At 33.3% G+C, this 17,145-nt stretch overlaps 1 protein-coding gene across 3 annotated transcripts in view; it reads left to right on the forward strand.

Annotated features, from left to right (window-relative positions):
* The window catches only part of KIFAP3 (kinesin associated protein 3), a 143,164-nt gene that overhangs the window by 76,608 nt on the left and 49,411 nt on the right, over positions 1–17,145 (forward strand). For all 3 annotated transcript variants that reach the window (XM_032291410.1, XM_032291411.1, XM_032291412.1), the window contains exons 12-17: positions 5,024–5,132; positions 6,646–6,758; positions 7,159–7,324; positions 7,932–8,057; positions 11,800–11,898; positions 14,895–14,980. In XM_032291410.1, the coding sequence (XP_032147301.1) occupies positions 5,024–5,132; positions 6,646–6,758; positions 7,159–7,324; positions 7,932–8,057; positions 11,800–11,898; positions 14,895–14,980 (699 nt within the window). The remainder of the gene's footprint in view (positions 1–5,023; positions 5,133–6,645; positions 6,759–7,158; positions 7,325–7,931; positions 8,058–11,799; positions 11,899–14,894; positions 14,981–17,145) is intronic.

Raw genomic sequence — 17,145 nt, forward strand, 5'->3', positions numbered from 1 at the left:
CTTAGACTTTTATATCAAGGGATAAGCAAATTATGCTTGTTTATAGGAAATAGACATCCCTGAAAGAATACACAGCATATCTTATCTAGCAAGGCAGGGTGTCTTATAGAGAGAATGCATGTCAGACTGTACTCAGTGCAAAGTGTAATCAAACTCTTTGTCAAACAAGTTTTCAATAAAAGAGTAGCCATGTCAAAGGGAGATTACAGGTGATTTACTACAGTCTCACTCCATATGTTCTAAAGGTCTCTGCGTTGCAGTTTCAAAGGGTGTTCCTTTTCTGATTTCATTTAGAGTCAGAGCTTCATTGACCACAGGATATGAACTGGAAAGCAGCCAAAAAAATAATATTCTTGCCGAGATTGACTGTTTCTATCCATGTTTAGATCTTAAAGAGAATAGCATTAAATAAAAGAGAAATAAATGTAAACCAAAAAGAAATAGGAAACTTATTTATACAATTTTGAATTTGAAGTCATCCTATTCTTCTAGAATGCATAATCTCAAATATAAAATGTAAAACTTTATTTTAAATGAAAGAATCAGAAATAAGAGTCTGTCTAGGTTACTTTTTAGATCTTATTATTGCAATTTATAACTTTGTATAGAGAAAGTTCTCCCATATCGTTTCAGGAACAATATCCATACATGTTTTCTTACCAGACAGTTTTCTAACATCAAACACGTATGCAATGAAGTTTTCAAAACATGTATAATCTGTATTTCATGAAAAACAATTTCCAAATTTAGGAGGTCAAGGATTTTCGATGTTTTCTTTTCCCATTTATTTTTCTTTTTGAAATTTCAGCCGTTAAGGGAATAAGGTTATGTTACCAAATTATGTTTTAAACATCCTGAAGCTTCTATATGAGCTGGAGTTTTGAGAAAACTAAGTAATACTGTATAATATATTTGTTCCTAATTTTAATGTGGCATCCAGCCTATAACTTGTACTTTACAGTGCCAAATTTTACATATTTAAGGAGAAAAGTTGACATGGTTTTATTGCCACCCAGTGCCAGCTTAATTGCAAAATGAAAGAATCATGGAAAGCAAGTCAGAAATTAAATGAAATTTCCAAGTTTCCTTCAGGAATTAAAAAGATACTCCTTTAGAAGTATTGGCTACTCAAAGTAATGTTTATAATGCCAATAAAGCTTTAAAATCAGCTGCTGATTAACTTACTTATTAAAGTCATAACCCAGGTTGGAATATCTTGGAGTTAATGTAATATTCTGTTCTTTTTATAATTATGCGTATTAATGTTTGCTTGGTAAAAAGTCTTCATGTATTGCAAATAACATGACTTTGAAGGTAAGAGAGCAGTGGCCTAGTAGTAATTCATATTCATTTCACTGATGAAAAAGAAATTAAGTATAGTCATCTTTATTACATATATTAAAGGAACTTTATAAACTGTAAACTATATGAAAGTAAGATATTCTTAGTAAAATCTTTCTCATCATTTTGATCTATTCATAGTCCATTTTAAATATTGCCTGTCTTTTATGTGTTTTATAGGATAAACCTGTAATTAGATTAGAATTTACTTTGAGAAAATATTTAACATCTAGAGTAGGTCATTATATATACAACATGCCTCATAATCACTCCCAATATTATATTGCTTTGCTTCCTTTGTACTTTATTGCCTCTAGTTATCCAATGTATTTTAACTTTCTTATCCTATTGTATCACTGTTCTGTAAAATTTAGGGGCCAGGTCAGGTCTTTATACATGATCTTAATGGTCTCAATGGGTAGATTGTTTCAGGTAAGCATACTTGAGGATAGCCAGGAATTAATGATTGTATTCTAATAATAGTTAAAAGTACACATTAACAGTTCGTTGTTATTTAGACCTCTGAGATGCATGTTTTGTTTAAATGGGTGCAAATGCCATCCAGATGCTTATAAAAGTATTTATTGGTAATAGAATGGCCAAAGTACATGGTTAGGTAGTGATGTCATGGTGTTATTTAATATTTTATCCTAGAACAGTGTGCAAGAATCTTCATAGTGATCCACATGTTTTCCACCACAGTTGTCCTATATGTCCCCCTTTGATCTACATGCTTCTTTTTAGCTGAATGCTGGTAAACGTCCTTTCTGACAGCCCCCTTTGCTCTTGCCTGCCATTATCTGCTGAAGTTCAGAAACCAGAGCATCACTTCAAACAGGAGAGTTAGGGAGTAGCCAGTCAGAAGAGATTCCTGAGGCATGCAAAGTTCTGGTATAATCATTCAAAGATGTTTGGGTAGGGGGCGGGGGTGGTAGAGTTGTATGTGAATACAGAGAGCTGTGGGGGTTGGCCTCTGGTCACTGGTAAATAAGTGAAGTCAGGTGCCAGAGAGTCTAGACATAGTGATTTCAGTCATGGGTCTTTGGTATCTGATACTCAATATGGGACTTGTCTGATTGAACACTATTGCCTCTTCATGGCACATGCTGAAGCCCTTTTAGTGCTTTTCTGTTAAATTAGTAAAAGATGACAATGGACGTAGTTACAACGAACAAATCTAGTTTTAATATTTTCTAGTTCTCAGCAATTACACTTGCTTTTAAAGTGCCATGATAGCTATCAAATTAAAGACATACTCTTTCATTTGGAGTTTGAACTTTTTTTTTTTAATTTGAAAGCTTTAATTAAAATTGAAGTGTTTATCTCTCTTATTTTGAAAAACTAATTCTGTATCAGTATACATTCCATTTATATTTAATCCTAATTTAGCTTGATTTGAGGAATGGAAGTTGAGTAAGTTTTCAAGCCATGCATTATTTGCTAAATATCTAGTTTCTGATTATTTATTTCTAGGTAGAATTTAGTATGGAAATTACTTAAAAAATTTTTTTTACCTTCTAAAATAATAACCTGTAGCCCTGTGTTTAAGGGTAATTTTCATACTGCAAAGGTTGAATTGAAATAAATAATTTTGGTTAGCAGTATATACTTTGCTTGAAACTTTGCTTCAATGTAACCGATTCTCAGTTTGAAAAAAAATCTATAGTAGGTTTTAATTACAGTTTAGAAAACATACCAGTTAATTAGAGGATTGTCACCTACATTTTTGATAATTTCTAATTTAATTTTTATTGGCAATTTTATTTGTAATTTAATTTTAGTAGGGCAGATAGGTAGTGAAACCTGTTAAATAAATATCCAGTAAATTAAGATTATTTTCTTTTTGCCCCTGAATCTTTTTTTATTCTGTAGCATTATTAAGTAGTAATGATTCTTACCCAGAGATTCCATCTGTGGTAATATTTGTGGTTAAAGATCTGTTCTCAGGAGGAGTGCATGATACATGCCAGCCATTCACCTGCTACAGTGTTTTGTCATTTTCAGCATACAGATCAGTGTATTTGCTTAGAAATACACTTAATAATTCGAGTGATACTATGTTTTTTAATTAATTTAACCAAATTTAATTTTGGTTTTCAGCTGTTCACTACTAACACATAGAAATGTGATTGATTTTTATATGTTTTCCACATATTTTTGAAATGCAGAAGTCATCTTGAACAGTAATCAAAACAAGATTTAACAGAATGAGGTCTAAAATATATAAATATTTATTATTCACTGTGTTGGATTCATGAAGGCATGTTGTTTTAAAAAGGTATTGCCCTGAGATAAAACATAAGAAGTTTTCTTATTTTAAATTTTAGGAATAACTACTCTTTGTTGTTAACAATGTGGGCTGAGAGAAGACTCTCTTTACGTACTATACACTAAGTTAATTTGGTGATATGACAATAATAGAAGACTAGCTTCTCCAAAATATAGCGTGCAGTTTCTTTATTTGTCCTTTTATTATAGCATCTCTCTCTCATGATGACAGATCTGGATTACTGCTAAATGGCTTAGGTAGCCTGCCTTTTCCTTTTACCTTTTTGTCTGCTGTTTCTCAGACCTTCCTTCCTTTTCTCTTACCACTAAAAAAGTTCTTTTCTCATTTGTTACCCATGCCCAAGTGATTGGATTTAGCCTGCAGCTTCAGTTTCAACCATATATGCTAGTTCCTAAAATTATACCTCCAGTCCAGACATTTCTTCTAAACTCAGGCCTGCATTTATAACTTCCTACTGAATATCTGCACTAGACTCTCACATAAGCAGCTTAAACTCAGCATATCTAAAACCAAAATTACCATCTTCCCTTTAAAGTTTTCTCCTACCCTAGTTTCTCCTTTTTGGTAGATGTTGGCATCAGCATGTATGTCATTGCTCAGTGCATAAACGTGGAAGTCATCTTTGACAACTCCTCTCCTTTAACCATAATGTCTAGTCTGTTATTAAACTCCATTTTGGTTTTCTTCTCTAAATATATGTCTAACCAATCCTTTTATCTCTACCTATTCCAGGCAGCCATGTTCTCACTGGAACTTTTCCTCTAGCTTCCTGCATGGCTCCCCATAGTTTCTTGCAAGTTTATTCTATTTCCTACACTGGCTAAATCTTTTTGAGGCACACATTTTATCCTGACACTTTCCTATTTAGAAGCTTTTAGTAGCTTCCCATTATCCTTAGTACAAAGGCCAAAATCTTTAACATGTACTTCAAGACCTTGCATGATCTGGTTTTTACCTTCTTATCTCTTAAAACTGTTGTTTCCCTTTCACCAACAATGCTTGCTTTCTTTTAGTTCTTCATAGAGTACTGTTTTTTCCTGCATCATGACCTTTGCATAAGCTATTTTCTTTGCTTGGAATGCTTTGCTTCCAAACAATATGTTTAATTCTTAAAGTTTTTTAATTCTTTAAGTTTTATCTAATGTTTCTCTTACATTCTACACTGTACTTAGAAGTTCTTATTTAGTTCTGAGCATCTAAGAGTCCATTAACTGTTTATTCATCTGGTTACTTAACAGTGAATGCTTGCCAGTTTTATGTGTTAAAATGTAAATAATTATATTATTTCCAATGTACAATCTAAGGTAACAAAATATGATAAAAATATTGCTTCTATGTTTGGTTTTTTGGTTTTTTTTTCTTGAGTAAAATACGTACTCTTCTTCCTGCTAGTTAATGAAGATGCTATTTGAATGTTCAGATGAACGAATTGACCTGGAACTCATTTCTTTCTGCATTAATCTTGCCGCTAACAAAAGGAATGTACAGCTTATCTGTGAAGGTTAGTGCCTTTGAGTGTGGTAACCTTGTTAGCACATGTAATTTGGCATATGATGGAAAATAGATAATAAGGAATTAAGAATTATAGTGATTATGTAAGTCCTATTTTAAAATAATTTCTTCATTATAGCTATAATCCTTAAAGGTCAGATCGAACATTTTTACGTCATGAATGCAGACACTTAACCTTTTGGTAACATTTTATAAACCATGGTGAGTTAGGCTTAACCGAAAACATTTTCTAGATAAAATGAAACTTTCTATTTGCAAAGCAGTTTATTACAATATAAGGCAATAAACTATATATTAGATTATTGTTTCTATAATATCTTGATAAAATAGCCCATCATACATTATGATGTTTCAGAGTCTGCCCAGTAGTTTTTGCCTTATTTGAAAAGTCGTATGTGTTTGTTATAAAAATCACAAATGAGCAAAAAGGAAAAAATTTAAATCTTTATTCCTATCATCCACACATAATCATAGGTAAGATTTTAGTGTAATACTTCTACGTATTTTTAAATAAAAATGTGATTATCTGTATATCATGATATATTATTTTAAAATTAGTAATATCTTGAAATAATATCATTCTATGTGATTAAATACTTTTATAAAGCACATTTGTTAATAACTGCAAAACTGACTATTAAAGAATTTTGCCATAGTTTACTTCACTATTATGGATATAGTTTGTTACCACTTCTTTTCTCTTACAAACAGTGCTGTAGTAATTATCCATTCTCTGAATCTTTATCCATTTTCATTTTTATATTGTTTGGATAAATTCCCAGAAGTACAATTTTTCTGAGTCAAAAGTATTTATAGGCCGGGCGCGGTGGCTCATGCCTGTAGTCCCAGCACTTTAGGAGGCCGAGGCGGGCGGATCATGAGGTCAAGAGATCAAGACCATCCTGGCCAACATGGTGAAACCCCGTCTCTACTAAAAATACAAAAATTAGCTGGGCATGGTGGCACACACCTGTAGTCCCAGCTACTCGGGAGGCTGAGGCAGGAGAATTGCTTGAACCTGGGAGGTGGAGGTTGCAATGAGCTGAGATCGTGCCACTGCACTCCAGCCTGGCACCTGGCAACAGGGTGAGACTCTGTCTCAAAAAAAAAAAAGTATTTATGTTTTTAACATTTGTAGTAGATGTTGTAGACACAAAATAGCACATACTGTATGATTCTATTTATGTGAAGTTCTATATCAGGCAAAACTTATTTATGTTTAAATATGAGACCGGGAAAAGGAAAGAGGAAAAGTGATTGTATCTGGGGAACAGGATTGACTGGGAAGGGGCACAAGTAAACTTATTGGAGGGAATGAAAATACTCTGTATGTTGATATGTGGTATGTGTTGCATAGGTATATACCTTCATCTACATTAATCAAATTGTACCCTTAAGAGTTATGCGTTTTACTAAATTGCTGGGGCTTTTTTTGAGAACTAAACAAAAAATTATTAAACTTAAGTTAACCCTCATTTTATTGGGGGACCTTTCTGTTTCAGGAAATGGGCTGAAGATGCTCATGAAGAGGGCGCTGAAGTTTAAGGATCCATTGCTGATGAAAATGATTAGAAACATTTCTCAGCATGATGGACCAACTAAAAATTTGTTTATTGTAAGTATTATTTTGGCTTTCTAATAAAATAGACTTGGAATTGAAGTTGCTACATTTGGAAGCACTTACTGGGATCTTGTCCAATATTAATTTATAATCCAAATTGCTCTTACGTTATCAACTTCTTTGTTAGTTTAGCACCTAGACATCTCAACCTATGTTTCAATGTTGTTTTTGTTTTGTGATCCTTACGCTAATCCCTCCACCCCAGTACAGTCTTCTTGCCTTAATCAGTTCACCATAGGCTTCTTTAGCAATTACTTCAAGATTATTAAAACAAGAAAATCACATTTGATACTGACTTTTTTCTTTCAATGGGTTAAATTGTTAGATTACTGTGGGTTAAATATTAGATTAAATAAAAAATAATATTTTAACTTTATAATTCTGTTTTATCCAGGATTATGTTGGGGACCTTGCAGCCCAGATCTCTAATGATGAAGAAGAGGAGTTTGTGATTGAATGTTTGGGAACTCTTGCAAACTTGACCATTCCAGACTTAGACTGGGAATTGGTTCTTAAAGAATATAAGTTGGTTCCGTACCTCAAGGATAAACTAAAACCAGGTCTGTGCTAAGTATTTCACTTTTACATATTCACCAAGTTATTTCTTTCTGTTATGGATAAGGCTGCTAGAGCACTATTGTGTGACTATTGTATTATTATGTTAGGAAAAGCCATTTCTTCTTACAGCTCTCTTCCAGCAAGGTGGTCATTGGATTTCCTCTTATATATATGTTCTCTTTCTCCTAAAAGTGTGTTTTCTTAATATTAGTTTGTTTCCTATTTTACCTTTCTTGTGTCCTTTTGGTAAATTCTGTCTTTTTAAAATTACCAAATGCCATTCCTCTATGTATACATACACACACACAAAGGTCTTTGAGGCATTCAGATGAGTCTTATTTTTGTTGTCTATGTTGTCATTCAGTTGTTCTCTCAAAGGCTCATTTCCACTCTTCTGCTGCTTTCGCCCCCCACCCCCGCCCCAGCTATCGTAAACTATCATCAGCAAACAGAAATTTTGAAAAAGGACAAATTTATAGCATATCAGTGATTCATATGACTTGATTTAATAGCTTTTGGTATCCTTTCTGTGTATTTAAATTTTGATACTATAAATGAATTTGGATCAGGTTATTTCAGTGAAAACTTTCTATGGTTTGACTTCACTAGGTGCTGCAGAAGATGACCTTGTTTTAGAAGTGGTTATAATGATTGGAACTGTATCCATGGATGACTCTTGTGCTGCATTGCTAGCCAAATCTGGGATAATCCCTGCACTCATTGAATTGCTAAATGGTAAATAACCTTAATTTATTTTTATGTTAATGTCTAAACGGCTTACTGATTTAAATATCTAAATATAAAATGCAGAGTCTACAATCTGTTTTTCTCATTACATTAATTGTTTTATAACAACTTACATAATCAAGAAAAATGAATTAAATATACTGCTAACTGGAATTAGCTAGAGTAATATAAAAGATCTTTAGCTTTCAAAGGTAAGAATGTTGCTATAAAGAAATTCAGGACCAATTTTACAAAAGTACTCTCCTCACCAGCCTTGAACAACCAATACAGTAGTCACCACTTAATCAGGGAGAATACATTCCAAGACCCTCAGCAGATGCCTGCAACTGCAGAAACTACCAAACCCTATAAATACTGTCTTTTTATAAACATACCTATGATAAAGTTTAATTTATAAATTAGGCACAGTGAGAGATTAACAACAACAATAATAAAAGAGAACAATTATAAGAATATGCTTAGCATCACTACTTTTATACTTAGGAGCCATTGTTAAATGAAATAAGGGTTACTTGAATACAAGCATTGCAGTACTGCGCTAGTTGACCTGATAACCAAGATGGCTGCTAAGGGACTAATGGGTGGGTAGCATGTACATCCTGAATACACTGGACAAAGGAATGATTCATGTCCTGGATGGGACAGAGTGGAACAGTGGGAAATTACATCACACTATTCAGAATTGTGTACAATTTAAAACGTATGAATTTGTTTATTTCTGGAATTTTTCATTTAATATTTTTGGACCATGGTTGACTACAGGTAACTACAACCATGGAAAGAAAAAACACTGATAAGGAAGGACCACTGTATTATATAACATCTTTCTGTTGAGCTTTGTGTTGGTTTGAATTGGATCTCTTCTCTTGTACAAATCTTGTTTTTTATAACTTGACTTTTAAGTAGGAAAGTTCATTTGGAAGCTAATTCTAAACATCATATTCCCTTCTAGATCCAGAGAGAATTGCCCTCTATAAGTTCTCTGAACTTTTTTAGTTGATGAAAATGTTCTATATATGTGCTGTCCAACACATGCAGCTGTAGAACACTTGAGCTGTGGCTCTTACAACTGATAACCTGAATTTTTTAATTAATTTAATTAGCTTCAGTAGTTTATGGCTACAGTATTTGAGAGTGTAGGCCTGGAGTTTTCCCCTTGCATTTACATTGCTCTTAAGGGGCAGGGCTCATTCTTCTCCATATTGCATACAAAATTTATCTGAATCTTATTAGGGCCAATTCTCTAGGATCTTACACATCATAACTACCCAATAGTACAGAAGTGAAAAACGCTAATATGAGATGCCTGAAGAAGATACTCTCATCTCAGTTCATCTTGTGCTAGGTATGATATATATGCATTTTGTATTTTGTTAGACTTTTAGAATATACAATAGCATACATAAATTTTAAGTATAGCTCAATGTATTTTCAGTGTAAGCACACCCATGTTATTATCACTCATGTAAAAAATAAAACACTGCCAGTACCTTAGAAGTGCCTCTTCTCCCTCCTCTCAGTCATTATCACCTCCTTCAAAGTGGTTAGTTTGGGGCCAGGTGCTGTGGCTCACACCTGTAATCTCAGCGCTTTGGGAGGCCGAGGAGGGCGGATCTGAGGTCAAGAGATGAGACCATCCTGGCCAACATAGTGAAGCCCTGTGCCTACTAAAAATACAAAAATTACCTCGGCATTGTGATGCACACCTTTAGTCCCAGCTACTTGGGAGGCTGAAGCGTGAGAATCACTTGAACCCAGGAGGTGGAGGTTGCAGTGAGCCAAGATCGCGCCACTGTACTCCAGCCTGGTGACAGAACAAGACTTTGCCTCAAAAAAAAGTGGTTTGAAACAAAAGACAGTTTCTTTTGTCACCACTAGATTAGTTTTGGTTGGTTTTGAACTTTATTATATAAATGGAATCTAGTTTATTTTGTCCTGCCTTATGCTTGTGACATTCATCTATGTTGTATATGAAAGTTTGCTCATTTTCCTTGTTGTATATACTATCTTATTGTATAAATATACCACCATTTATCCTTTCTACTACTGATGGACAGTAGTTAGGTTTTTGTGGGGAGGAGTAGGACTATTATAAATAATGCTCCTATAAACATTTTGAAACCTTTTATTTGGTGAACATGTGTACTCATTTCTATCAGGTACACACGTAGGAGTAGAATGGCAGGGTCACAAAGTTTGAATGTGTTTAGCTTTAGGAAACTGTGCCAATCTGTAGTTGTCCCAGTTTTCATTCCTACCAGTAATGTAAGAGACCTGCAGTTGTTCCACATCACCTCCAATACTGAGATATTGTCAGTCCCTTTCAATTGTAGCCATCATACTGGTATGTCATTATGGTTTTAATTTGCATTTCCCTAATGACTAATGAAATTGAACACCTGTTTATGTTTATTGACCATTTAGGGATACCAAATACAAAGATGTGCCTGTTTAAGCCTTTGGCACATTTTTCTGTTTTGAATTTTTTTTAATTTAATTTGTAAGTTCCTTAATATGGTTTATTTTAATAGGTCATCTAGAGATAATGCCCCATATTTGAAGTATTCCTTCTCCAAAATTTAGCGTATTTGTATTTACTCTGGTACACTCTTCTCACAGCCAGCATAATTAAAAGAAAGACTAAGTAGTTGGGAGGTGAAAGTAAAGACACGTAGTTAACAGAGTGAGAATGAAGATTTTGTGGAGAACTGAAGAAAGTTGAAGCAAAATGACCTGCATCCTGGAATTGCTGTCCCACAGTGATTATAATCAAGAGAGCTTTATAAAGTGATCTGACACAGCTAGCTCAGAGTGTTTTACTATGTTTTGGTGTTCTCTGACATGAGATTATCACAGGCAGAGACTTTATAATACTCTTTTTAAAAATATATGGATTTTCAAGATTGAAACCTTTGTTATTAAGTGAGGGAATGCTGTATACCAATATAGTAATTAATAGTGAGAAATTTAGCCCAATTTGTTTGAGGGAGTAGTACCTCGGCAAGTTAGTGAGGGAGATCACTTGGGACAAATTGAACTTTAAGGGATCCACAATTTATTCTGTACAACTGGTTTGATACTCTTTTGACCTAAAAATCTGTTTCTAAAATGTCATTGAACTTTTAACCAAGAGTTGATAGCAAACTATACTATTAAATCTAATTTTACAACCTTTACTTAAGATTAGTTTCTATAAGCAATTATGCTTTTTCTACTACATATTAATCAGTGGACATCAGCTGTTATGTTAAGTTACTATTTGTATGATATTAAACATTTATTAAGTGGCCTTTATTATGTAACTTTTTACTATTATAATTAATTAGATGGAAATGAAATTACTTATTATTTCATGCCAATATGTAAAGTTTAATTTTGTGAACATTATTCAACAAAAGGAAATACCTTTTTATAATAGTTCAGTTTCTACCTAAAGTTTAGAAGATGTGATTTTTAAGAATTATTTTTCTCCTGTGAAATCAACATTATAAAGACAAAATAGAACCAGGTTTATTTTACAAATTAGAATTGTTTGAAGAATTCTTATGTACAAAACAGGTGGTAATAACTGTTACCATTTTACATTAGAAACATAGAAGTTAGTTTAATCCATTTGTGCTTATCTCCTTATCACTTTTAGTTTTTCTCATTCTATATTATTCCCCTCAATGATTTTAAATTTGGTATATAAACATAGTATTCTTCATTTGAATTTTTTGTTTACTTACAGCTCAACAAGAAGATGATGAATTTGTATGCCAGATAATTTATGTCTTCTACCAAATGGTTTTCCACCAAGCCACGAGAGACGTCATAATCAAGGAAACACGTATCCTTTCAGTGTTTACAGTAGATAGCAATATTTCACATATTCAGAAAGGATGCATCTTTGGTTTTTTTCTTGCAAATGTTGAAATAATGTAGAAAACACTAAGTTTTGAGATAAATTTAGAAGATAACCTATTTTCCACGGAACCTCTTGACCCCAAATCAGTATATAGATAGAATATAATGATAACAATTTTATTAGCTAGTCAAGTTATGATTCCTAAGAAACTTAACAAACATATCAGGACTTCCTTCTCTATTAACATACCTTAAATACCAGAGGTTCCTAGGACTATCCTTGGTTCTTTTCTAATCTTACGTTATTTATTGTATGTGGGAAAGCACATCTATTACCATGAGTTTAGCTACCAACGATATGCTAAGTATTTAATCTTCATAACCCCTATCTTGAGCCCCAGGCATTTGTTACTAACTGCCACTTGGATATCTTCCACCTACCTAAAGGAGCATAGCGTGCTGTAGCCTGAAGAGCGTTATAAATCAAATAGTCCTAATTTTAAATTGCCTTTTGCTATTTACTAAGCTGCAGGACCTTGGAAAAGTTACTTAACCTACTTAGCATACAATCATGTACCTAAAAAATACCTATAACATTAATATTAAAATTAAAAGACCTCCTACCTTATAGAATTGTTTAAGTACTAATGGATTTAAATTGCCAATAGTTCCCAACACACAGAGGTACTTAGTACCTGGTAGTTTATCATTCTTGCATCCAAAGGGTACTCAATATTGGTAACATCCTTCCCTGATAAGCAAAACAGTCGTGCCTTCTGTATTCATTGTGAATAACAACTGTGTCATCCACACAGCCCCTTAAGCTGAAAATTTTGGTATCTGCTAACCCTTTTATTATATGTAATTAAACTTTAATTTATTCACACATTTCTCAAGCTTTGACCATCTAAACAGATACTGGCTTATGTGTTAGATGTATAAGAAAGTCTTTGACCAGCACTTGGGGAGGTTGAGGTGAGAGGATTGCATGAGCCCAGGTGTTTGAGACCAGTCTGGGCAGCATGGTGAGACCTCATCTCAAAAATTGGCTGGGCATGGTGGCATGTATCTGTGGTCCCAGCTACTCTGTGGCCTGAGGTGGGAGGATCGCTTGAGCCCGGGAGACTGAGGCTGCTGTGAGCTGTGATCCCGCCACTGCACTCCAGCCTGAGCAACAGAATGAGACCCCCTCTGTCTCTAAAAAATAAAAAGACATGAACCAAAAAAAGAAAAAAGAAAGTCCTTGACCTCAAGGAGTTTATAGTTTCGTTGGAGAGATAGACAGGTATAATATACAAGAAATATAAAATTATAATCCAGTACGATTGGCCGGGCACAGTGGCTCATGCCTGTAATCCCAGCACTTTGGGAGGCTGAGGTGAGAGCATCACTTGAGCTCAAGTATTTGAGACCAGCCTGGGCAACATAGTGAGACCTCATCTCTATTAAAAATAAAAAGATAAAATATTAGCTAGGCGTGGTGTTGCATGCCTCTACTCCCAGCTACTCAGGAAACTGAAGCAGGAGTTATCACGTGAACCTGAGAAGTCAAGGCTGCAGTGAACTACGGTTGTGCCACTGCATTCCAGCCTGGGTGGCAGAGGGAGACCCTATCTCAAAAAATTAAAAATTCTGGAACCATATAAAGTTTCCAAGAGTCAAGTCTGATAAATAACAAGTCTATTGTGAGAAATGTTAATATTAATATGGGCTATCAAAATACAAATACTGTTTTGCCTTAACAGCTAACAGTAGAGAAAGTAATAAATATTTTTAATATTTATATTTTAATGTGGTTTACAAACTGACTTTCCCAGAAAGATAAACTCCAAATACACTTTTAAACAATGTTAAAATAATTGGAATAAATTAATTTTTCCTCAGCTGTCTTCCATGGAACATACTCCTTAAGTATTAACAGCTGCTTAATGAAAAAAAGGTTTTATGATAGTAAAATAAGTTTGAGAAACACTGAGTTAAAGTTTGCAAGTTTTCTTGTTACAGGGTCTTCTTGGAACTTTTAATATGTTTTTTGGGGTTGAGAGTCTCTGAAGGTATATTTTATGTGTAGAATTACTTAAAATTTACATGACCGTAGAAGCCACTACAGAAAATAGTTAAATGAAAATGTAGTTTTCCTAGGTAACGTCTTTGAAAGACAACCCTGTTTATAGGTCATCACATAAGGTTTTTTGTGAGGACTAATCTGTTGTGTTTATTTACTTTTGTTATCTTAATTTTTATATATCCAAAATGATTTTTACTTGTGTTTTTGGTTCTTTTCTGAATTATTTTATTCCTTTTGGTTTTCTAATCCTGATTTTTCAGTTACAACACAAATATTATATGTAATTATATACATATATATATAATTACATATATAATTATTTTTTCATTCTTTTTATCTCTTGAATTATTATTTATATGTAATTATATACATGTTTACATAAATAATTATATGTAATTATATACATATATATAATTATTTTTTCATTCTTTTTATCTCTTTTGAATTATTAGGTTGCAGCTTTCTTTATGTGAAAATGTCATATGCCTTCCCCTTTTGACCATGAATCTCTCTCGTTACTTTTATATGAAATTAGTTTTCCTGAGTTTTTAGGAGAACAGGATAGATTAAGAAGCATTTGTAGCTACACAACTATAGAACTTCCTCTTCATTTATGTTCATGATCCTCATGTATTCAGAAATAGAGTCTTGTATTTCCTGGAATTTACTGACTTTGTTTTCCATAAACATTTTAATCTAGATTTTTCTTTTTTTTAATGTCCCTACTATCCCTGTTTTTATAAACAAATGAAATATTAAGTGTTTCTGGCCATCTTGCATTAATTTTATTTCAAAATTTGGGTAAAATTTCTATTTAGCATTTAAATTTAGAAGAAATATGAGATTTTTCTAATATTATTGATTAGCCACAATATCAAATGTAGTTTCTATCTTTAACCATTTTTATTCAGAGGCTCCAGCATATCTCATAGACCTGATGCATGATAAGAATAATGAAATTCGAAAGGTCTGTGATAATACATTAGATATTATAGCGGTAAGTAATTATTTTTTCTACATAAGTATAATTGACTTCATCTTGGGGGGAAAAAACATTGTAAACCTATTTTGAACTATGCATTCAGTATAAACCCAACTTTGTATTTTGGTAAGATTCAGGATATACAGTGATACTAAATTTACTTTTTAAATATTAGTAAATTTTTAGCTTTCAACTTTTAACTCATCAGCTCCTTCGAGACTTTATAGGTATTCAGAGTTCTGATATTCATGTCGTCTCAGAGTCACTTGTTTTTCAGATAAATTGTTGAATAGGAATGGGGAGTTAGGAGACAGTTTCTGTCAAAACATCATCAATTTTGTGGTTTGGCCATTAAATTTTTTAAATAAATCAAATCTTGAATCAGCTATTTTTTCAGTTAATTGATAGTTTTATTATATACATACAGTTGTCCTTTAAGTTGCTTTGAAATGATGGGGAATACAAAAATCTTAATGTTATTCATAGTTTTTGAGGTGTTTTTTTTTTTTGTTTGTGTGTTTTGTTTTGTTTTTTGAGACAGTCTCGCCCTGTCACCCAGACTCGAGTGCAGTAGTGTGATCTCAGCTCACTGCAACCTCTGCCTCCTGGGTTCAAGCTATTCTGCTGCCTCAGTCTCCTGAGTAGCTGGGACTACAGGTGCCTGCCACAATACTGGGCTAATATTTGTGTGTGTGTGTGTGTTGAGTAGAGATGGGGTTTCACCACGTTAGCCAGGATGGTCTCGATCTCCTGACCTTGTGATCCTCCCTCCTCGGCCTCCCAAAGTGCTGGGATTACAGGCGTGAGCCACTGTGCCTGGCCAGTTTTGGAGGTTTTTAAAGGATATGTGACTATAGAGATATGATTAAAGAGATGATCTAAGTGTTGGGTTAGAAACTTCTGGACCGTGCAGACTTTTCTCCAGCAATTTTGCTGCTTACCACAGTCTTATGCCTAGATTTGGTCTTTGCACTGGGGATGTGCCAGATACTCAATTATTTTAAGTAGTCTTTTATATATGGCATATACTGCTATGCACAACCAGGTTGGTTTCTTTTTTGAACTGGATTTGGCTCACCTTTAGAAAGTTTATTGAATGTAGCCTATTTAGTAGTTTAAAAAATTTAACTTTAACTTTTTAAACAGATCAGAATAATATTTTTTTTTAAAAATCAGTTAACTTAGTTGGAAATCCACTAAGTTGGACTTTCTGGTAGTGATTTAATCATGAAACTAGACAATCACCATTAGGAACTTTATTGTCATTTTCTTACATTTTATTTCAGAAATTCATCTTAATTTGATATCATCTGTTTTTGGGATTCAACTGTCTCATTACTGGTGTAGAGCTAAATTGATACATTGACATTTTAGCTTTGATTTCTAAATCATAATAGAGAAACTTTACATATTAAATCCTTGTTCAGCCAAGATATTTCACTGTTAACTGATCACAGGACTTATGAATATAGAATATTTAATATGCCTAGAGAATAATTTCATGATTCACACTGTTTCTAATAGATCACAGTGTCATTGTTGTATGTAAAGTATTAGTATAAGAACAAGAAACTTCTTATAGTTCTATATGTGACTATCTTCCTTGAAGCAATGAGGAAAGGAGAGACTTGACAGTCTGTTATGCATTACATTTAACATACTTTTTATCTACCTTCTGTCTAGGAAAGGTAGCTGGAAGATAGTAATGTTTAGATTTACATATTAAGTGTATGTGGTTTAGAATGTAAGGTGATAGTTCCAAAAGGTCAATTCAGCATTCATCTAAAAATATTTTGTATAAAATACAAATGTATTTATTATAAAATCAAAATTTTATATCAAATAATTTCCAAACTCTGGGCTTAAGTCTCTTATCTTAAACTGAAGTCACCCCGACCCTGTGTCTCTTTTCTCTTTTAGATATTGTTTTAACTCTCCTTTCCAGAACCAAAGTTTCCAAACAGTTGTCTATATTTTACTTCCTTGACTTCCACACTTTAAACTTATGGAAATTCTGTTTTCTGCCTCCACTGCTGCACCGAAATGGTGCTCACTAAAAAGACCATCAAGTGAGAATGCAGAGTCTTTAGTTAGCATTAGTAATGCTAACTAAATAACAAACTTAAAATTATTAGAAACCTGCTTAGGAGAGGAGTGGATGATCTCTTAAAATTCTTTTT

Source organism: Sapajus apella, unplaced genomic scaffold (assembly GCF_009761245.1).
Source record: "Sapajus apella isolate SASKATOON/1434 unplaced genomic scaffold, GSC_monkey_1.0 scaffold25, whole genome shotgun sequence".
NCBI classification, from domain to species: Eukaryota; Metazoa; Chordata; class Mammalia; order Primates; family Cebidae; genus Sapajus; species Sapajus apella.